This window comes from Chinchilla lanigera, unplaced genomic scaffold, assembly GCF_000276665.1.
Source record: "Chinchilla lanigera isolate Chin_1 unplaced genomic scaffold, ChiLan1.0 scaffold00037, whole genome shotgun sequence".
Classification (NCBI taxonomy): domain Eukaryota; kingdom Metazoa; phylum Chordata; class Mammalia; order Rodentia; family Chinchillidae; genus Chinchilla; species Chinchilla lanigera.
This window is the reverse complement of record NW_004955438.1, coordinates 14,714,230-14,736,820: the sequence shown is the minus strand read 5'-3', so window position 1 is coordinate 14,736,820 and position 22,591 is coordinate 14,714,230. Positions and strand designations below refer to the sequence as shown.

The following is a 22,591-nucleotide window of genomic DNA, read 5'->3' as shown; positions in this document are numbered from 1 at the left end:
ATTCTGAGCCTCCCTCTACACGATGTTCTATTAGCTCTTTCAAAAGCCACAAAGTGGAAACAACCCAAATTTCCAATCATCCAACAAATGGGTCGAATTTGTAGTGTTATTTACCTAATGGGATAGTATTGGGCTATTTAAAAAAGTATCAATAGCTACTGCAACACAGATAATCCCTGAAAGCATCACACTAAATGACAGTAGGAGCCACAGAAGGACACATCTTGCATGATTTCATTTATATGAAATACTCAGAATAGATAAATCCCAAGAGACAGGAAGTAGATGAGTAGTTGCCCGGGCCTATGGAAGGAGCAGAGAAGGAAAGGGAGGAACTGCTAATGGTTATGGGGTTTTTAAAGGGAATAAAAATGTCCTAAAATTGATTGTGGTGATAGCTGCAGAACGCTGCGAACACAAGAAAAGCCACTGAGTTGTAGACTTTGCAGTTTCTCTTTTTTACCATACCTGGGATGGAGCCCAGGGCTTCCTGCATTCTGGGCAACTTCAGTGAAACCAGCTGAACTGCATCTCAGGGGAAGGAACATCTCAAAAGCCACCTGCCCACTATACGACAGTCCTGGGGCCTGTGGTCTGGGACTCTGCTCCCTGCTGGACCGGCCCTTGATGGCAGCCACAGTCCAGGAAGCACAGGGTGAAGACTGGCTTCCCTGTGATGTTGTATGACTCGGGAAGTCCCATAGTCTCTCCAAGCCTCAGTTTTCCTCTCCGTAAAGTGAGGGTGATGGCACTGTTGCCCCACAAAGAGGCTGTGAGGATTAAGTGGAGGTGAAAAGCATGCAGAGGCAGCACGAGAGCGAGCACGAGCTGCTCAGGTGGAAGTTCCTTTCCAGTGAGTCACTGGGTGACCTTGGGCAAGTCACCTAATAGCTCTACGCTTCCTTCTTTTGTGAAATGGAGACAATCGTCATCCCACCTCATGTTATTTTGAGGCTTAAGTGAGAGAACACGTGTGAAACTCTTCAAACAGGACCCGACATCCAGAGGCCCTCAGAGATCCTGAATCATGACCCTGCTACCCTAGTGTGTATGTTGAAGCCCTAATCCCTAATGTGACTGTATTTGGGGATGGGGTTTTTAGGAGGTACTTAAGGTTCAAAGGGGTTATAAGAGTGAGATCCTAATCCTTACAAGGAGAGAAGGAAGAGAGAGCTTGCTGCCTCTGTCTCCAGGTGCAACAAGGAGGAAATGCCATAGGAGGACAGCCAGGAAGAGGCCCTCAGGAGAACCCGACCATGTAGGTACCTGATTTCAGACTTCCAGCCTCCACAAGCAGAAGAAAATAAATTCTGTTGCGAAAGCACCTGCCTAGACTACTCTGTGATGACACAGCCCCATGGGGCTGACACACACAGCTCCATCAGAACAGTCTTTTTTGACCTGTGCCTGGGACATGGCAGTGGACACTGGCTGCTGTAACAATAGGGGAGAGGAAGACCAGCATCCTGGTGAGCCTAGTGTTATTTCTTTTTCCTAAGAGCAGGAGAGAAAGGTTGTACGGAGGGGCCAGGGCAAGGGCTCTGTGGACTCACAGGACATCCCAGACCATAAGCCAGCCACAAATAACAGGGGTTTTCCCACACTGGGCCCAGGGACAGAGTCGGGGGTGCGGTCCATGGCTTCATGGGAGACAAAGCTCCTCCTTTTCCCTGGGGAGCCTGATTCCCACCTTCTGGAATCCCAAGTAGGAAGAGCAGTCCAGCATCAGACCAGGTGGCTGCCAGCCAGGAGCCGCTGGGTGCTGACCACCGCCTACCCTGCTCCTGTAGGCCCCTGAAGCCCAGAACAGAGTCTGACACCTGGATATTTACTGACGAGAGATACTGTGCTTGCAAAGTGCCTGGCACCCAGTGCCTGGCATAGAACAGATGCTCAGCACATGCTAATTTCCTCTCCTTAGCCCCTGGAACAACCCCAGGCTCCCAGAGATTCTGGCACCTGGGACCTTTCTAGGACACTGCTGATGGTCCAAACAGGGGAGGGCCAAAGAAGCCGTGTGGCCAAGGGGCACTTGGGTCCAAATGAACATTTACTGAGCACCCTCTATGTGTCAGGGGACCTTGACCAGGTTATTGGATTGAACCCTCAGAGCGACTGCAGAAGGTATTTGCCATCACCCCTGTTTTGTAGTTAAGAAATGAAGGTTCAGGGAGGCAAAGCTGCTGGCCTAGGGGCACAGTGCTGGGGAACGGCAGAACTGAGATTTCGATCCAGGACTTCTCATCCAGAATCAGTGGCTTCTCCTGGCAACACAGAAAAGCTCAGCTTCACTCCTTGACCCCTTGATGCTCAGTGGGCTTCCGGCTGCCCCTGGGATGGCTTCCTCCTTGGCTGTGGTCCCTGGCACTCCTTCCCTGCTGCTATGATCTGTCCTAGGAGCCCAGGACACCATCACCCTCATGGAGCACACTCAGAGCCACCCTGCATCCCCCTGCCATCGTGAATCCAGAACCAGAGATGAGCCGAAAAAGCAGGTGGAGAAGGGCTGGGCTGGGTATAGGGACTTTCTCTGGGCCTGAGGTCTCACTGGCTTGCTCTAACTTCCTGTGAACCTCTGCCTAGGCTGCTTCGATTTCTCCTGGCTGCTGCACACCCTGAAAACAGCAGATGCCCAAGTCGTTCCCACTCCCTGCTCTGCCCATGGAACTAGGGAAGAGAAGGAAGCAACTTGTGGTTTCCAAGGGCAACCCTAGAAATACATCTGCAGGACAAAGGGAGCTGTCCCTGGGACACTGGAACCCAGGCCTGTTCCTGAGGACAGGAAGGAAGCTCACTGCACCTGGCTTAAACAGGACAGGGCCCAGGGGACCAACCCAGAGGCTGAGCCTGGGGAGGATGACTGGCCAACCACAGCAGGAAGGGCAGCCTCAGAGGAGGGTTCCCTGGAGCAGAGAGCATGAGAGTAGGAAGGCCAGAGCCATCAGGTCCCCACCCTTGCAAGACAGTTGCATTCTAAGTCCCCCATTCTGAAAGGTGACCTGCCTGGGGACCCTACCGCCCGTCTCTGAGGAGAACCAGATCCCACGACAAGGACTTGGGGAGGGGTGGTTGGCCTGGAGGTCTCTTCACACAGTCCTGCCACATTCCAGGTGGGAAGGAAATTGAAATACATCATTCTACCTGGTGGTCTCACTTTATAGAGCAGGAGCCAGCCCCTCCCCTGGTTTGCTTGCAGACACCCGGCCATGGCAGCATGGGACCAGGGTGACAGTGGAAGGTGGTAGCTGTGGTCCTATTGGGCCCATGTCTACACCATGGGGATGCAGAACTGGAGAACACATATGCAGATCTCCACATGGTACCTCTTCGCCCACTGACTGGCTCGGTTGTTTCTCAGATGGGGTCTGCAGCCCCCTTGCTGTGGCCATGCTTGGGGCTTCCCTGGTCTCTATGTCCCAAGGATAGAAAAACATCACATTTTGAGTGAAAGTTTTGGAATTCTGTTGCCTTTCAGTATGGTGGACACCAGGAAAGAACCTCTGAGAGTCAGACCCAACTCAATTGGAGACCTGGGATGTGGAGAAGGTCTTTGTTTCTGTCTAGGACTGCAGAGGACCTCATGGGTCCTGAGATCTTCTCCCACCTGAAGTCCTGAGCTCATCTAGTCCACAGATATCTGCTAAGCACCTACTGTGTGCAGGCACAGGTGCCAGGGATGCCTGCCTCTGTGTAGCTGGCATTTTAGTGAGGGAAGACACACAAGATAAGGAGACTATAAAGTATTTTAGATAATGTGGTCTGGGAAGGCCACAGGGCATTTAAGAAGAGCCATGACGGTGAGAGAATGGGCCACATGCATAATGGGGGAAGTGCGTTCCTTGAAAAGGGCAGTACAAAGGGCCTGAGGCAGGAGCACTGCTGGTGTCTGGCAGTGGCAGCAAGGAGGCTGATGTGACTACAGCAGAGGACATAAGAGGGAGAAGAAGAGATGATGTCCATGAGGAGCCGGCAGCCAGGTGACACTGGGCCCATGCTCCAACTTCAAGTGAGAAGGGAGGACACTGGGGAGCTCCGGGCCCACTGATGCCTGGTTCCACACCCCAGCAGCCCCACACACTCACGCGGCATGGAGAAGGGCGACAGGAAAACAGTCTCCACTGCCTCTGGCTCTGGGGGTGGTGGCTGGGGTGGCGGCTGCTGCTCCTGATCCTGCTGGGGGTCCTCCGGGTTTTCCCCAGGAACGTTCCCGTTCTCCATGTTCTCGTGTCTCCCGTTCTGAAGTGGCTTGTTGCTCACACTGTTGGCTGAGTTGATCAGTCTCTGCCGCTGCGTGGACAGGAGCAAGACACACACCAAGGCCGCTGAGACAGTGTCACACAGTCACCCTGTTCCTCATGCGCCTCTCATTCTCACAGGTTTCTAGAACCACCTGCTCTATCATTTCCCATCCTTGTCAACACTTGCTATTGTCAGCCTTTTAATTTTAGCCACTTTGGTGGGTGTGGAGCAGTATCGGAATTGTGGCCTCATTCCAGTAAATCAGCAGGCCTCTGTGTTCAGGTGAACCTGCTGACCTCCACTCAGTTCATCTTTATCTGGTTTCCAGGAGGATATTTATGGATCAATTTGAGGCCTTGTGGCAATGATCATCACCCAGTGGACACATAAATCCTGTCATTACTTCTGCAAGACATTAAAGAGCAGCAGACAAGCCCCAAGGCAGTAACACCCTCTGTGTGTCCAGCAATTGTCCCTGTGGTCAGGGGAGGAAAGGCAGAACCACTGAAAGGAGAATCCTGTTATTGCTATAGAAGAAAGAGGCATTGACCATGAGCATGTCGGCTTTGGGCAGGGACCCACTAATCACAAAGTGTAAGGTGGCATGGAAATTTTTAAGTTGTTTTCTACAGAGTCTGCAATGCTTAGTCCACCATAGAGCAAAGAAACCTACGCCCGAGACCCAGACCCAGACATGCAGGGGTAGTATTTTGCTATTTAAGCAGGTTTAAATGAATGATCATCTTGGAGTCCAATTAGCTGGGCCATGACAGAATTAAGGGAGGAGAGCAATGTGAATGGTGGTGATGGGGGAGGCTCAAGGCTCTAGCTTAGTAGGAATCAACAGAAGACTGTACCTGGAAAAATATCCAAAGATAGCTATCGATATCTTAGCTTATACCTCTTATATTAAAAGAGGTATAAATTAGGGTACCACATGACAGAGCCACATGTTGAGAGAAACTAGGTGGGAAGGATGGAAAGTTTGTTGCGCCCAGGGAGAATGGCGGACAGTGCCAAGAAAGGCCATACTCAAGGAGAGAATCAGGGTGGCAACTGCTGTCTGCTACCACGTGGAAGGGGCAGTAACAAGCAGTATACGCAGGAGGCCTGGACACTAGGAGGGACAATGACAGAGAAAGAAGGGGCAGGAGCTGGGATGAGACCAACCCCTGATAATCCGTGCAATCTCCTTTTTGCAGTCCAGGCTCAGATTTGGGTGGGAGAATTTCTGGACCCCTTGGTGACTCATCTTGGTGGCTTTGCAGGAGGACCAGGCGTCACTTCCTTTTATGCCCTCTGCCCTGCATGCCAGGAAATGATTCCAGCCTTGCCCACTTCCCTATAACATTCCGGGGTTAGAAGACTGAAGCAGGTATGGGGAGAATGACCGGAGAAAGAGTCCTAACAAGCCAGGACCATCCCCAGCTGCTCACTCTTCTGTGCTCGGTACTCACCTCGTTAATTATGATCCTGCTGGCCATCCGTAGTCGAGTCCTGGGCCCAAACTTATTGGTGATCATGATGCGTAAACCAGCCTCTGGGAAGCTGAACTTGGGAGGGCTGGAGCTCATGATCTCATCCACCATCACCACGGGGTTTTTGCCGTATTGTGGCTTCTCCTTCACTATGGAGCACAACGCCATGATTAGTGCTGAGCTCTCGGAGGATAGCACCTGAGGGCTGGGACCACTGGCTTCCCCTCGCCTTGTAAACATCTAGGGTTGGGGACCCGTGGCTGGTGGCCACCTGAAGGTCTGGAGGCCTGGCTTCAGCTCCTCCCATTTTCAAAGTGGATCACTGGTTCCGGAATCCCTACAACAGCGCCACACGTCAGACAGAGCCCAGAGCATCCCCTGCTACAGGGCCAGTCATTGATTGGCAGGCGAGTGACGTGTGACTTCTCCATCAATTGGTGCCCATCTCCTTCTTTTCTGGGCCAGGCTTGCTGTTGGCCAGGGTCTTTCTACTCCTCACCTAAGCCTCACAGAATAGCACACCTGCTGTTCAGAGAGCACCTTTCATGCCTGTGGTGGGACCTTTACAAACTTTACAAACCAACAAGGGTCCCCAGGAGCAGAAAGTGCTAGAAAGCAGAGGCTAGCGCTGGCTCTAAATTGCCTGCAAGCCCCTTGCTCTGTCTTGGCCTCACTCTCCCAATGCTGCTTCTAACTTTATTTTCTTAATGCCAGCAGTGAGGCCAAGGATTTACATTCCAGGCCCTATACTGGGCAACAGAGACCCAGGAGAAGAGCCTGCTTATCCCAGGGTGCAGGGTGAGCTTCTGGCTGAGCCCTGTGTGTCTGAACCCCACGCTCTCTGACCCTTTCCTTCCCCTCACGAAGCTGAACAAAGCTTCCAGCCCTGGCTCTCTTCTTTGCCACCTCCACAAACATGCTGAGTGCCGGTGTCCTGGGGGATTTGACATTGCCCTCCAGGTACCCGGAACCATTGCTCATGGACACAGCACACAGAAGCAGGTAGTGACATCCCCTTTACGGGGCTGTGAAGAAAGACATGGCTGTCCCTCTGCACTGGTTTCCAGATCCCATGGAGCAGGGAAAGTCCAGAGAGCAAACCCATGCAGGAGTTAATGGCACAAAGATGCACAAACCACACACCACACACACGCACACACAGGCCACCAAACAGGCAGCAAGGCTCAGCAGACAGGAGGCATGTGGGTTAGAAGACACAGCCAGGAGGCCCATGCATTTGTGGAGGTGGACACTAACCTCCAGTGAGGCGTGCGCTGCTGAGCTGGGCTCGTGGCGGGTCTATTTATTGTTTAAATGCAAGTGTTATTGCTTGGATGAGAGCAGATTACTTACAATTTAGAAGAGGAGGAGAGTTAAGGAGACAGAGGCCGATAGAGATTGCCAGAGATGATTAGCGTGCGGTGGAGTCTGGGGCAGCATTCTTGATGGTGGCAAAGATGCCAGGGTTATTGAAGGAGGGTGTTAGTAGGGGGCTCCTTCCCTGGGAGCCCTGGTGCTTGGGGCCTCCGTCTCAGAGGGCGAGGACACCAGCAATACTGCAGGCTCCAGGATCCGTTCTGTAGAAGCGGCCCTGTCACAAGGGCTGCTTGGGAACTGATGGGCTCAGAAGGAGGGAGCCGATGGAGCCTTGTGAGGCAGGAGCCACGGCCCCTGCTCCTGGGACACCCCATCCTGGTGCCACCCATCACGTGACACCAAAAGGGGGTGTGTCCAAGCCAAGGGTAGCTGCCCAGAGGGGCACACCATGACAGCATGTTTTCCCAGCTCCTCCACCTTGTGTTCCAAGCCTAAGTCATGCCTGGGGCAGGCTGCATGTCCTCTAGCGAGCTGTCTGAGCTAGACCAGCTTAGGACACAGGGCAGTTGATGGTCAGGTGACCCAGGCTCTGAGAAAAGCCACCTGGAAACCAGCCAGCATCTTGATCTGGTGGGGTGAGCTCCATGGTCACTAGTAACACTTCAGTATAAAACGGCATTTTATAAGACAGGTCGGCCAAGACATGAAGTTTTGTAGTTTTAAAGTTTATATGGAAAATACTCAAAGTGATAAGGTTGAGGAGTAAGTTATATTTTTAAAAAATTGTTTTGTGGTGCTGGGGATTGAACCCAGGGCCTCATGAATGTTAGGCAAATGCTCTACTATGAGCTATATCACTCGAGTGGTTTTCTGTAAAAATCTACCAGCTGGCAGTCCTTCCTCGCCTTCTGGTGTGGTGGCTGGAGAGCCACGTGCCTGGAGACGGAGGATGAGGACAGAACTCTGCTGCCATCTCCAGCCAGAAGTTTCCATGGCGATATCATTAGGAGAGGCAAGGCCTCTCAGCCCTGGGCAAATTCCCCCAGATGGAACTCGTGATTTTCTTTCCTGGTGTAGAAAGTCTTTCTTTCTTTCCTCCCTCCATCCTCCCTACAGCTAAGCAAACACCACAGTGAATGCTCCGTACACGGTGATGCTCCTTCCTCATTTGGGGTGAGTGTGACCAAAGGTAAGAGCATGACGGTGTAGGAGTGTGTGTGGGTGTGTGTACACGTGTGTGTGTGTGTGTGTGTGTGTGTGTGAGGGAAGGAGGTGGCTTCCGTGACAAGTGTCCCCACTCCTGTCTGCTCAGCCTTACCTTGCCTCAGCAATGGCACGGAAGGGTCATCATAGCTACTGTCATAGAAGTCATTACCATCTTCCAGCTCACTGTTGGCGGGGTTGCCATTTGCAATGCTCTTTTGTTTGGTGGTGAAAAAGGCTTGCATCTTCACATTGTACCTGTCGGGCAGGTGAGGCAGGGGGTCAGGGAGGTAGAGCGGTCCCCGCCAACCAGGCAGGTGGCATCTGTCTACTGGAGCTTGTGCCCCACCCCAGCCTGTGCAATTGGCATGGTTCTGGGGAACCAGGGAGCTCTCAATGGAGCCCAATAGGGGTCTCCCAATAGGAAGCCTGGAACAATGAGAAGCTGGGGACAACTGCTCCTATTGAGCTACTAGGGGCTTCCTTTTTTTTTTTTTTTTTTTTTTCCGGGACCGGGAATCGAACTCATGACCTTGCGCTTGCCAGGCAGGCGCTGTGCCGCTGAGCTAAATCCCCAGCCCCTACTAGGGGCTTCCTGAGGGCAGCAGGACCTTCTGCCCAAGAAAATGACTGAATCCAACTTATGGTATGTTATGAGTCTCTTCTAATCAAAGGAGTCCAGCTCAGCTTAAGGGACAGGCTCAGAGGAGGCATTACTGGCCTGTCCCTTCTCCCCAGCAGGGACTCTGGTTCACATGGGCTGCTTGGTGGCCCTCCTGCCTTGCTCATCGCCAGCACCACCATCTCCTGAGAGTTTCCTAACTGATGGGCATTCAGAGTGAGGCCTGCTTGGGGACAATTGTCTTGCAGTGTGACAGCTTACCACCCACTTTAATAAAACACAGTAAATGTTTCGTGAAAACACCTAACTATGAGGATTCTTATGGCCCTCAGAATGCTGTCTTTCTCCATTAATTACCTCCCTGAGAAGGAGAAGGGAAAGTAGAATGTGACTCCATCCATGAATAGTTTTGTGGGGTTTTTGGTGAAAAAAAAAATATAACAAAAATTGTCAGTATAACTACTCCCTAGTTTTAAGTGCACACTTTGGTAGGATTAATTACATTCACGCTACTCAAACAACCATCACTAATATTTCCAAGACATTTTTGTCACCCCAAACGGCAACTCTATACTCACTGATCAATAGCCTCTCATTCCTGCAACCCTCTCTGTGATCGCTAATAAGCAGGAAAAGAGTGGTTACCCTGCCGGATGGGAAAGCTGCTTAGAGCAGAGGGGGACAGAGATCCTTGCTGGTGACTCATCCGAGGAGTAGTGTCATTTTCCATACACTGGCTACTCAGCACGACTCCCCTACCTGCTTGTATTCAGCACCTTCAAAACAGTGTCTGATCATCTGTCCCCCTTGCTGGCTGCCCCCAGCAGGCTTCCACAGACAGCAGGGGCTGCCCCAAAGGACTCAGAGATCTGACAGGATTTTCCCTGCTCTGGGCAAAAATGAGCGCAGGATGGCGCTGGAGGGGAGGGGGTACTTACTTCATGATCAGAATGTAAAACACGTACAAGATGATGAGCACCAGGCCTTCCCACCTGGAAGAGATGAAGGAGAATGGTTTGGGACTAAACGCTGCAGGGCAGGTGACAGGTTGATGTCCTTCCCTCCCCCAGCCCCAGGGCCCAGCCCAGCCCAGGCCAATGAGCGTGATGTCCCAGCTTGAGGCTGCCTTGCCATGGAGAGTCCTCACTGTAACTGAAAGAGGGAAGACTGAAGGGCCACCTTCTCGACTGCTCGGGCGCACAGGACTCAGGTGGAGCCCTCACATCCCAGAGACCTAGAACAAGGAAGGACCAGAGCGGCCGTGCACTGGGGTTTGGGGACTGAACTCTAAGGAAATCTACAATCACTCAAGAGTTTGTTCAGGGACCAGACAAGCTGTGGGTGCAGCAGAAGGCGCTCAAGTTTGCAGGCAAAGGTGGGCACAGGTGCCTCCTGGGCCATGCGGAGTTCAGTACAGTGGTGAGGGGGATTTTCTAGAAAGCACTATTGCTGTTCTCTTGCGAACGCCTCCATGGGTGAGGGTGTCTGTACTTCTGGCCGCAGCCTCTGAGCTTGTTTGTTCCTCTGACAGATGCGTACAGATGTGCCCAGTGTGGGCGGCAGTCACTTGCTTCCTTTACTTCCACGGAGCCTGGAGACCACCTAGCCATCACCCCAACTCCACCTGCACTTAAGGAAAATGAGACCGAGGGTGGAGAGGCTTTATGGGGTCACACAGCAGGTCAGGGACCACATGAGACCAGAACCACAGCACACAACTGATGCCCTGGTTCAGATGCCTGAGTATTTCTACCAGTAATTACCTACAGATGTAGATTCTGGATCGTGGTACCAAGCAGGCAAACTGGATGGCATGTGAATGTGAGATGTATTCATGCACTTTGGAATGGAGTTGAGTACCAGCCTGTTCCTCAAGAGTTTGTGCTTTATATATCTTAAGGATTTTCTTTCTACTTGGATGTCATAAAAATGAGTTCTTGTATTTTTTTAAAAAAAATTTTAAAATTTTACTGTAATATGAGTAAATATTAAAGAAAATATTAAAAAGCACTCTTCTGTGAAAAATAAAATTTTGTAGTAGAATAATTACATGATAACCACAGTTAGTGCACTGTGTATCATAATTTTAAAGGACTGGCCAAAGAGTCTGTATATTTTCTCGTAAAAGTTCGTTTTTAACACCGGGTGTGGTGGCACATGTCTATAACCCCAGCACTCTGGGAGGCTGAGGCAGATGGATCATAAATTTGAGCCCAGCCTGGGCAACTTAGTGAGACCCTGTCTGAAAATAAAAAGGCTGGATTTGTAGCTTAGGGCAAAGACCCTGGGTCCAGGACCCTGAACCACACACACAAAAAAATTAAAATTTTGATGTTGATAGACCCTTACTTCACCTGAAATTGCTTCTCATCCAAAGCATGAGGGGGAGCTCTGGTGTGGGATGCTGTTTAGCCTGGACCACCAGTGGTCTCTGCTGCCTACGACCCCCACTCACTGCCTTGTCCTGACCTCTGTCACAGCCCCAACCCAAAATAGGCATGTGACTGGATTCTCCTTGTGCAAAATATCACAGTGTTGTTGCTGCTGTCATCAGTGTTTTAGCTCTATAATAAATCCTGGGATTTGGCAAGGCGGGAATGCAGAGGGAAACAGTTTTTGTCATTTTGAAGGGATAAAGCCAAGATTTTTAGGATGATACCCTTGCTCAAGTTACAAGCTTACGTTTAGAAAAATGATTCTAAAAAAGATTCTGCAAACTACAAATGAGGATGCTGGAAACCACCCCTCCCCACCAAAAAAGCAACGCGAAGTAAACTGAAAAACTCACCACACAATTTCTTCATCATAGATAAACTGGAAGACAAAAGAAACAAAGGGAGACCCATTTATTCCAAACAAAGGACAATGCAGACCCCTAAGCACCAGAGCCAATTCACAGTGGCCTTGGGCTGCGTTTCACAGGAAGCAGGGCCCTCCTTCCATTTCTCAGTGACCATCCTTAGCTGGCAGCCAGGCCAGCTGTGTGCTGAGATTTGTGGGGCTCTGGCCTCATGGGGTCTTCCCAACAGAAGTGGCCTGGGCTTTGTTACTGTCTGAGCCGCTTGGGGGCTAATTAGGAAGGAGTCTCTCCTCCTTAGGGGGAATAGAGTTGCTGAAATCAAGGAATCTCGAAGGCTGAAAAGGTATCTGGGTATCTATTTCAATACATATGGGGTGTGTGTACGTGTGTAAGGGGGGGAACTGCTTTGGGAATTCCAAAGAGGAAGATCCAGCTTGTATAACTGAAGGGGAGTGATAGTGAGGACAGTGGCATTGCTCATTGTGAACGTTGAATGTAGGTGTCAACTTGCCTAGCTTAAGGGACACCTGGATGGTTGGTACGGTATTATTTCTGGGCATGTCTGTGAAGATGTTCCTGGAAGAGACTGGCATTTGGGTTGGACTGAGTAAGGAAGACTTGCCCTCACTCAACCATCTAATCAGCTGAGGGGCTGGAAAGATAAAAAATGCAGAAGAAAAGTGAGTCTGTACTTGTGGTTTTGCCCTCTGTCTCCTCTCTCTCTCTGTGTGTCTTTTTCTCTCTGTTTAGGAGCTAGAGAACCTTTCTGCTCCTGCCTTCAACCTTCAGAATTCTAGGGGCCTTGGGATTTGGACTCCAGGATTTGTACCTGTAGACCCCTGTGTTCTCATGCCTTTGGCGTAAACTATGCTACAGATTTTCCCAGATCTCTAGCATGCAGAGGGCATCATGGAACTTTTCACCCTAAAATCACCAGAGTCAATACCAAACAAATATCCTCTCACTGACCACCCATCCATCCATGCATCCATCCATGCATGCATCCATCCATCCATCCACCAACCCATCCATCCACCAACCCATCCATCCATCCATCCATCCATCCATCCATCCATCCATCCATCCATCTATCCATCCATCCATCCATTGCTTATTGGTTTTGTTTCTCTGGAGAAGCTACTAATTAATACACTCAACAACTCCTACCAGGTAGCCTTGGCACAAAGCACAGACAAATGCTCTTTTGTCCAGTTGGAGCAGGACTCCTTTGACTACCCCATTCATCACCAGTATGGACAGGAAGGTTGCGGCAAGTCTGTTCCCATCAATCTGATCTTGGACACACAAGAATCCCAACATATGGTGCCAGGATAGGCAGGGAACATTTCCTGGACTTGGGCCCACTGGGTTCCTCTCCTGACCATCATAGTGGACAGCACACACAGGAGCTGGTTCAGGAAGTCATTTCTGAGAAAGTCACCAAGTCGAGCATCTTCACGAGCCTTCTGAACTCAAGGCTCTGAGGAAGCAACACTCAACAGAACAGATGATTTGACTATCTCTATAGAAGGTGGGGGACATTTACAGGGATAGCTTTAGCTCTTTTACCCAAAGGAGGGCCACTGGAGGTTAGAGGGAGTGAAGAACAGAGATGTGAAGCAGTGTGAGGCATGTGAGACAGTTCTCCAGTATGAATTTTCCCTACATTTGACATAGGTCTTAAATGTCCTCATACATATTCAGGCAACTGAAAAACAATGACCTGAACCTTGAACTTGACTCCAATTTACAAATTGAAGTATTTTTACAGAGTTTTAGAAAATAGTGAATTTGCTAGTAAGGTTACTGTGATATAAAGTAAAGGATGAATGCATTTTGGTCTGCTCAGCATTTTAGCAGGAGTCATTCATTATTTTGGGAACATGTCATGGTGTCAGCACCACCTGGGGATTAAGCCCAACCCAATGGACATCAGTCTGCATTTGTAGGTGAAGAGCTCAGAGGTTGTGTAGGGCAGCAATCACTTCATCGGATCTTCTACTATGTTTATGCTGAAACATTTGTATACTAAAAGAGGGATTATTTTACTATAAATTATTTCTTTCCTATGGAACAGTTAGGGTACTACACTGATTTTTTTTGAAGTTGTCTTTAGGTAGACTATTTTAACCTATCATTTTAATTTTGGGGGTGTGGCAGGCAGCTCTAAGATGGTTGATTGACCTCACTGCCTGACATTCATGTCTCCTTTAATGTGGGCCACACCCAGTGACTTCCTCTAACAAAGAGAACGGTGCAAAGGCGACAGAGGGCTCACTTGTGAGATGAGGGTATAAAAAGACTGTGGCTTCCACCTTGGGGCCTTTTCACTCTCAATCCAAGGTACAGCCACCTGTGAGCTGCACTATGGGACCATGCGCATGGCCTGAGGCCAGCCAGTAGCCATTTGGGGCCCTGAGATCCTTCTATCCAGGTTGACACCTCAGCTGCACCATGTGAGGGACCCTGACCTGGAGGACCCCACTGAAGCACTCCCAGATTTTTGCCCCAGTGTTGCTGGTCTTAAACTGCCAAGTTTTGGGGAAATTCACTACACAGCAGTAGCTAACAAATACATGGGCCTGACTGTCATATAAATTGGCTGTGTGTCTGGTGAGGTTGAGAACTGTTATATTCCTTACCTTAAAGTTTACATACACCCTCATGTCAAAAAAGCTCTTTTGGGTCAAAAATACTCCCCTGTGGATGATGTGCTCCTTGGCAGTGTGTTTCACTGTCATATTCCACGATGTCACCCCCTCCATCCCCCTGACACTAAAGGACTCCAGGCACCCTTGCTTGGGTTCCTCGGCCTGTTTTCCCTTTCTGGCTCCTGCCTGGCTTCCAGCTGCCCTCTCTGCTGACTGCAAACTGTCTTCCCACTCTTGCTGTTTGGTGGCAGTGAACCCAGAGAGCTCTTCTGCGATCTAGGTCTGGCAGAAAAGCAAACGGCCTACAAGGGGATCAGAAGGGACTCAGAGGAGCGCAGTCCTGGAGGTCACCACAAGGACCATGTGGCACACGGTTTGTCCTTTCCAAGGCCTTTGTGGCAGGAAGCTGGTTCTTGAATTGGTTGATAACCAAGAGGTCAGGCATGAGTTTTTGGGAAAGGGACGCGAAGTGGAGGGAGAGGAGTCTGTGGGGCCGGCCGCTGTGACCACAGGGCAGAGCCAGCACCCTCCACTGTTGAGTGCTGTGACAGGGCTAGGAACAGAGACATGCTGGGGTCTGGTGCCTTTGCAGGCTGCTGGGCAACCCGACACCAGGGACCAGAGGGGTAACTCACCGCAATGAGCACGATGACGGAGAGTGTGTAGTACACGGAGTCTCGGCACACAGCCCACCACGTCAGACGGACCACCTGCCGAGCAGAGGCGGCAGCTGCTATTGGGCTGGCAGCTGGAAGTGTGCAGTCACCACCCAGACCCCTGCCAGGGCAAGAACAAGCCCTCCGGGGTCCTCCCAGGCCACCTGGGGACCCTCATGATATTTGTGGAAGAGGATGGAAGTAAATAATGTTCTGAAGCAGTAGTAAAGCTGCCTTAGTCCTCCGAGGTGATGACTGAGCAGGTTTTTTGGCAGAAGCTAGCTGAGGAGGAGATCAGAGGTGCCACTGGTTCCTTTCAGAGCAATCAGCCACCCATGGGTGAGGCAGGGAACTGCCCGCGAGCCTCGTGCCTCCCCTGGACCCTGACGCACCACCAACAAGCCTGCGGGAGGCCAAAGCTGGTCTTGCTAGGGGACAAGGTTACAGGTGGCACTTGTGTGTGGTCACCACCAGCAAGCTTGGGGACTGGCCAAAGTCATTGATACTGCTCGTGCCCCTCAGGCCTCCAGACTTTGGCGGGGAGGGAACATTGATGTCACTTCCCCCAGGACCAACCAGGTCAGAGAGGGAAGCAATGGAGGGACCGGCCTGGCCTCAGCTGGGTGGCCCCACTGCCACCTTTCCAGAGAAGCTTATCTCACACAGTGTAAGCACTGCCCCTCCAGGCTGCGAGGTCACCCACCGACCTGGCCAGCGAACAGCCCACACACTCCGATGATACACAGGATGTTGAACACTGCGGAGCCCACGATGGTTCCCACCCCGACGTCTCCATGGGTGATGAAGACACCTAAAGGGGAGAGACAGGAAGCTGGCGTGGTGGCACACACCTGTAATCAGAGCACTCTGGGAGGCTGAGGCAGGAGGATTACAAATGCTAGCCCAGCCTGGGCAACTTGGCAACTTAGCAAGATCCTGTTTCAAGATAGAAAAAAAAAAAACCACATAGAAAAAGGGCTGGGCATGTGGCTCAGTGCAGAGGCTCTGGGTTCAATCCCCAGTACAGCCATAAAGAGAGCGAGAGAGAAAGAAGAAGGAAGGCAGAGACAGAAATCCTAGACTCCTGGCTGCATGGCCTGGCTTGCCCATGGCTCAGTTTGTCCACACTGAAGGAAGTAGGTCCTTTGTAGCACCAAACACAGAACCAGGAGTATGAGGCACAACACCAGCCAGGTGCAGGGACCTTCCGGAAGCAGCTCCTCCAATGGTCCCAGTTTTTGAACACCTTTATGAAGATGTAACTCACATGACATAAAATTCACCCACTTTAGGACTGCAGTCCAATAGCTTAGTCTGTTTACAGAACTGTGCCATTAACATCAGGATCTAATTTTAGAACATCCTCATCATCCCCGAAGGAAATCTCACACCCATTAGCACCTCCACCCTGAGAAACCACCCATCTACTCTCTGTCCCTTTGGCTCTCCAGATTTACAGACAAGAACCCCGGGGCTGTGAGCTAACAAATGTCCCTGCTGTTCTGGACCCTGAACCCGGGCTCTCCCCGAAGCCTGTGTCTTACCGATGACGGAGGCAAACAGCTCTGGGGTCGAGCTTCCCGCAGCCATGAACGTGGCTCCAGCCACATCTTCACTGAGATGAAGTCTCTGAAACAGAAGGGACCCCGGAGCTCTGAGAGTGTGACACGAGGCAGTGGACAGGACACCCAGGTGGTTGGGCAGCTGGGATGCAGGAAGCCACAGTGGAACAGAGCCCAGGTGTGTGTGGAGGGGCAACCTCTCCTCCTTGACCCTGAGCACAAGCCGCTCACCCCTGGGCCTTAAACTGAGATGCCTCTGTCTTCCTGCGCCCTCCACTTCCGGTTCACCCTCCCAGCTCCTGACTCAGTAACAGCCCCTTGATGAGGCCTTTCCTCCGCCCCCTAGTGCCAGCTGCTCCTTCCTTGGCCTGTTTCATCCTCCCTTATTCAAGCACAGATTAGAAGATGAGGGCATGTGGTGCACGCACTTGCTTCCCTGCTGGACCTAGCTCAGCGAGAGTCCACCAGCCTAGCACCTGTTCCCAGGGCCCCAGATGAGAAGACCAGGGTTGTGGGACCCGGGGTCCTGGCACACACCTGGCTCTTGTGTCCTGGATGCCTTTGCCATGGCAAGCTTGGCACCCAGCTGCTCACAGAGACCCAGAGCTCCTGTCCCCAGGATTGAACCGGCACAGACAAGGCTGGGGACTCTTTGGCCACGCCCATGTGTTCTGTGAGGCCACATTTGGCTCCTGAGGCCCATGCTCTGATTTAGAATAGTGGCTTGGGGGCTCGCACGGCTCCTCCCCAAGTGCCCTAGGGCAGTCCCAGGCTCTGGAGCCACCAGGGAAGCCCTGGACCAGCACACCCTCTTCCCTGAGCAGCTAGCTGCAGAAGGGGCCTGAGTCAGAGCTTTGGGCTTCACACAGGCTGGGGGCCCAGCACCGGTCCCCAAGGCGGAAGCGCAAACACCTGAGCCCCCACCAAAGAGGAGGGTCCCTTAAAACAGCCTCTGTCGCCAAGGCACCTCCAACAGCTTTCCGCAGAATGCCAGCTGCTCTACCTCCTGTCTTCCTTCATCCTGGCCTTGGCCTGGCCTGTTCCTTCCTCCGAGAAGACCCTTCTTTTCCTCCCTGCTTGCTGAAACTCTCCTGCTTCCAAAGTCTGGACCTAATGCCACCTCCTCCTTGAAGCCTTCCAGGGCTTCTCCCCAACACTGATGCCCCCTCTTTCCCTTGGGCTTCTTGTCCTCTGATGTTTCACTAATTCTCTTGGTTTATAAGGGAGCCAAGACCACCACGCTTGCTCACCTCTCTATCCTCAGGGATGCAGGCAACCCCAGGGGGTGCTGGCACCTCCCCTCTGTGCAGTGCTCTGCCTCAGTCACCTCCTTCCCCTGGGGTTCTTGCAATCCCAAAGCAGCGGGGGCCCAACCCTTGCTGTGGCTCCCTGAGGCTCTCAGCCTACAGGAGGCCAGGGTGTGGATTTGGTAAGACTTAGCTGACTGCATGTCCCTGAGGGTCCCCTCTGGGGGCAGCTTCAGCAGCAGCCCACGGCCCAGTCCACAGGGTCCGCAGGTGGCCCCTTGCACTAGCATCCGGTGGCTCCATCTGAGGGTGGGGGAAGCGATGGGAAGTCGAGGGAGGGAGAGGCCTCTGTGGGCTTCTGCTGGGTCACCATTATGAGGACCCAGGTCCAAAGCGATCACTCTCAACTCTGCAGTGACACTGAGCTCCCCAGGCTGCGCCAGCAGTGAGTAAAGTCCTGAGGAAGCACCTGCCCCTAGCAACCCGTGCTCCCAGCTCAAGTGGCACTACACCGCATGCTCTCAGACAGCTGGGAGGTGTCGTGGGGTGAAGGGTGACAGGGCCTCGAGTGCTGCTGGTGCAGGTGCCACCAACAAAGGATGGTTTCCTTCCCTGACCAGAAGCCAAGACTAAAGCAGAGGGAGGAGGCCGACTGGGGTCTTGCACATGGGGAGAAATAAGAAAAAAAAAGCTAAAAAATAACAAAATAATTAGAGGGAGAATGCAGTAGCGTGCAAAGGTTGAGGAGGGAAACCCGCTGCTCAGCATCCTCCTGGGGCACACGCCAGGGGAACAGGAGAAGCAGGGCCCCACCTGTAGCCTGCCCCTTGCCCCCTGGCCCCTGCCTCCTGCCCCCTGCAGGTTATGGGAAATGTGCCAACATGGGTGCAGGCCTGCCTGGGCTTCCCTGCCGGGCAGGGCTGGCACACAGGGTGTGCTGATACCAGCATTCCGGGTGGTGACGTCGTACTGGCAGTGGCTTCCTCTTCCAGGCTCTGGGAGAAGGGACTATCCTTCACTGCTAAGTGGCTTCAGAGCCCCTCGGGGCCAACATCAGGGTCTTGCTGTGACGGTCTTCACCACCTCATTGCTCCCCACCCCAGCCCCGGCTTTCTGGCCCTGTCATTTACATGCCACCTGTGCTTTACCATTCCAGGGCTTCACCAAGGGCTCCCAAGTCCCTTCCACCTACCTCACAGATCTTCTCTAGCGATGGAACAAAGAAGTCGTCACACACTATGGCCAAGGCGTAGAACATGTAGAGAGCCTGCGAAGGAACGGACACAGATGGGGGTCAGTGTGGGCCCTGTCACATGCCGAGGGGACATGTCACCCAAGCCACGCCGCCTGGACAGACGCCAGGGGACAGGGAAGCCTCCACCACAGAGATCTGCTCGATATCTCTGCACTGCCAGATGGGGAAGCTGAGGCCCAGAGGGGAGAAGTAGCGCGCTGAGCAGCAGTGGGGGTTACAACGCAGGCCGCATGAGCTTGTGAATCTCCCTCTGTGGTGCTGAGACCGAGTAAGAAATGTAACTTTGGTCTCTGCTTCAGGTCCCTGGCACACAGCTCCTGCAGCCCTTGGAGGGCTTTCTAGCTGCAAGCTCTGCCTGTCCTGTCCATCTCTCCAGATACCCAGCCCAGCTCTAGTGAGCTCTTCTTTTGTGCCAGGCATAAAGTGACAGCGCCTATTGTAGGCAGCAGGGTGACAGTGCTGAGGATGCCAGGAAAAGCCTCTGTCTCTTGTGACTTACCTTAGTGAGGGACAAACACAAACCAGAAAATGATGAATCTATAACAGTCCAGAGACAGCAAGTGCAAAGACCCTGAGGCAAGTGTGTGTGCCTGATGCCTCTGAGGAGCAACAGGATCACGGGTACAGATGGAAGAGAGTAGCGAGGTGGAGAATGGAGAATGTGAGACTGGGGGAGGGGCAAAGACTAGGAGACGGGTTTTACTCTGAACAAGGGCATCCATGGCCTGTTGGCAAAAACAAAGGCCAGGCCAAAACACTGATACTAAACAATTTCACGAATGATGAACTGAGATGGAGTGAAATAGAAGATGCACTAACTATGGCCAAGGCACCTGAGGCAGGCCTCTCCTAGGGTCCGAGCATGGCTGTCCCTGGATTTGACTCATTATCTTTTGGGCTGGAGCAAAAACAAAACAAACAGCGAGGATGAGAGTAAGGAGGGTGAGTGACTGCGACAGAACTTTCCCCAGGTCTCAGGAGGCTGACTTGGATTCACACCCACAACACCAATTCCCAGGCAAAGTATAAAAAACTTCTCAGTCCTGCAGACAAAATGGCTGCTATGCTGCAGTCGTCCCACCAGCTAAAGAGGGAAACTTTCTCTATGAAGGGCCAGAACGGAAGACTTTGTGGGCAAAACAGTCTTTGTTGCAACTACTTTGCTCATGTGGATCTGAGGATCCCTAGTATGGGTGTGGCTGTGCTTTAATAAAACTTTATTGATAAATCCAGGAAGTAAGCTGGATTTGGCCCTCTAGCCATATCTGGTAACCCCTGCTCTAAAGGGTTTCTGTAAAATCACTGAGATAGTTGACAAGAATTTTGTCACAGTCATACCAAGACTTTCAGGAGTCAGAGCCAAAGGACTATGCGACCGATGAGTCAGACTTCCCTTAGTGAAAAGGGAAGGAGTGCAAAGCCAGAGACTGTGGGAACATGATAACTTCATTAAAGAAAACAACAGGCCTGTTGTTTAAAGTATACCTGCAACCCTCATTCTAACCGCTCATTTTAACTGATGGTCTGTTCTGTTAGTTAAAAATTCACACATCCATTATTCTCTGATTGTTGCTCTCTGTGTGAGAATTCCAGATTCCATTTTCTTAATTATCTCTTTAAAAACACTAATACTTGGTTGGGTTTAAATATATAAGCAGAGAGCGCTAGGTGGTTGGCAAGCGTGCTGTGGTTGATCCAAAGTAGAAAAATCAGTCTGGGTCAGATGTTTCCTCACACCGTTCAGTAGAGTCCAGTGATAGTTCCCACAAAGGACGGAAAGTAAATACCTTTGGCTTTGTGCATTATGGAGTCTCTGATAAAAATGTTCTGCCCTGCCACTGAAGCTCAAAAGCCACCATGGCTAGCACAGCCATGACTGGGAGGGGTTGTGTTCCAATAAAACTTTATTTATAAAAACAGGCAGGGTGGAAGATCTGAGCTAGAGTTTGTCTACCCTGACACAGACAGGAGACCTATAATTGAGGTTCAGCTAGAATACCTTTATTTGAAGAGCTACTTGAACTCTACCACATGTGTTCAGGGTCTATCTGACTATGGAAGGAAGATTTAGAAGGGCACCAAAGATTCTAACTACAGTTACACTGAAGTGGCACCATTCAGGGGTTGTTGTGGGAATCATGGTGGTCAGTATGTATGCAGGACTCACATGCCATATGAATGGTGTCTAATACACTTGATGCATACCCACTCCTGTTTACACACTGGGAACATCCCTATTTAATAAAAGCAGAAAATGAGGCATGGGAAAGAACCCCATTCTGTGTGGGTTCTCAGACCACTAGCTGTGTGACCGTGGACAAGTCACCTAATATACTTAGAACATCATGGACCAAGTAGATCACTCAGTATCTGTTCTCCTCCTAGAGCTGTTACAAAGACTAAACAAATCTCAGACATGTCATGGCTCTGCCACATCACGCAGACAGTATTCACAACACGAAGTTTAATGATGTCACACCCCCAGGGAACACTTACACCGAGGATATGCAGCAGGACAGCTCCGTGCTGCCGCTCCTTATTGGAGAACAGGTCCGTGGGGAACTCGTGAATCGCTGGAAGACAAGAAGAGGTGGCAGAGTGTTAGGCGTCAAGGTCCTGGGACAAACTTCACTTGAGCTCTGGGATACCACTGAGGAACGACAGAGCCCATCAGCCTCGACTGAGCAACAAGAGGGTCAGCTGTTTCTCAGTCAGGGTAGATGGGTGCTCTCAGGAAAAAGTTGCTGGTTAGAGTAAGTCCCTGACTTATGAATGAGCTCTGTTCCGGGAGAATGTTCGTAAGTCAGATTCATTCATAAGTGACAAAGTGGGTCTTATACATCTTTGATACAAATATACAATATATGCATAGAAAAAACAAAAACATGCACAAATCTGTCAATAAACTCTTTTTACTTTTAAGCACAGTAAGCATACACCAGTACAACTGTGACAAGGTCCAGCAGACACATGAGCTACTTCTGCGATTTATTTGCACCTACAAATGTTCATAATTTGAAGTCCATTAGTATTTGAAAATTCGCAACTCGAATGGTTGTAAATTGGGGACTTACTGGATTGTATACAGATAGTCTAGTACCTTCGAGTTGATCAGGTGTTAGATCAGCTTTGTACTTTGAAAATAGTATACAATATGTCCAAGACTTACGAATGAGTTCCGTTCCAGGAGAATATGTGTAAATTGGATTTGTTTGTAACACAACAATGTGAAACTTATACACCCATGAAAATTTGAAACTCAAACATCTGTAAGTTGGGGACTTACTGTAAAACTTTTCACACCCACTAAGATGGCTACAACCCAAAAGACAGACAATAACAAGTGTCGACAAAGATGTGGAGACAATGAAATCCTCATCTACTGGTGGTGGGAATGTGAAACGGGACAGTTTGGGGGTGCATCAGTAAGTAACAGAGTTACCACAAGACCCAGCAATTCCACTTCCAAACATTATCCTCGGTAGGTGAAAACACATGTCCACACAAAATCGGTGCACAACTGCTGTTACAGTTTGAATCTGTGTGTCCCCCCAAAGCCTC

At 51.0% G+C, this 22,591-nt stretch overlaps 1 protein-coding gene across 2 annotated transcripts in view; it reads right to left on the bottom strand.

Moving 5' to 3' along the window:
* Positions 1-22,591, bottom strand: part of Slc24a4 (solute carrier family 24 (sodium/potassium/calcium exchanger), member 4) — a 155,738-nt gene that overhangs the window by 28,696 nt on the left and 104,451 nt on the right. The window contains exons 4-13 of one of the 2 annotated variants that reach the window (XM_005390329.2): positions 21,527-21,603; positions 18,968-19,042; positions 16,511-16,595; positions 15,674-15,777; positions 14,946-15,020; positions 11,648-11,673; positions 9,798-9,851; positions 8,353-8,495; positions 5,697-5,866; positions 4,083-4,287 (exon numbers count right to left, since the gene is read on the bottom strand). In XM_005390329.2, the coding sequence (XP_005390386.1) occupies positions 4,083-4,287; positions 5,697-5,866; positions 8,353-8,495; positions 9,798-9,851; positions 11,648-11,673; positions 14,946-15,020; positions 15,674-15,777; positions 16,511-16,595; positions 18,968-19,042; positions 21,527-21,603 (1,014 nt within the window). The remainder of the gene's footprint in view (positions 1-4,082; positions 4,288-5,696; positions 5,867-8,352; positions 8,496-9,797; positions 9,852-11,647; positions 11,674-14,945; positions 15,021-15,673; positions 15,778-16,510; positions 16,596-18,967; positions 19,043-21,526; positions 21,604-22,591) is intronic. The other variant, XM_013517214.1, reaches the window with a different exon arrangement.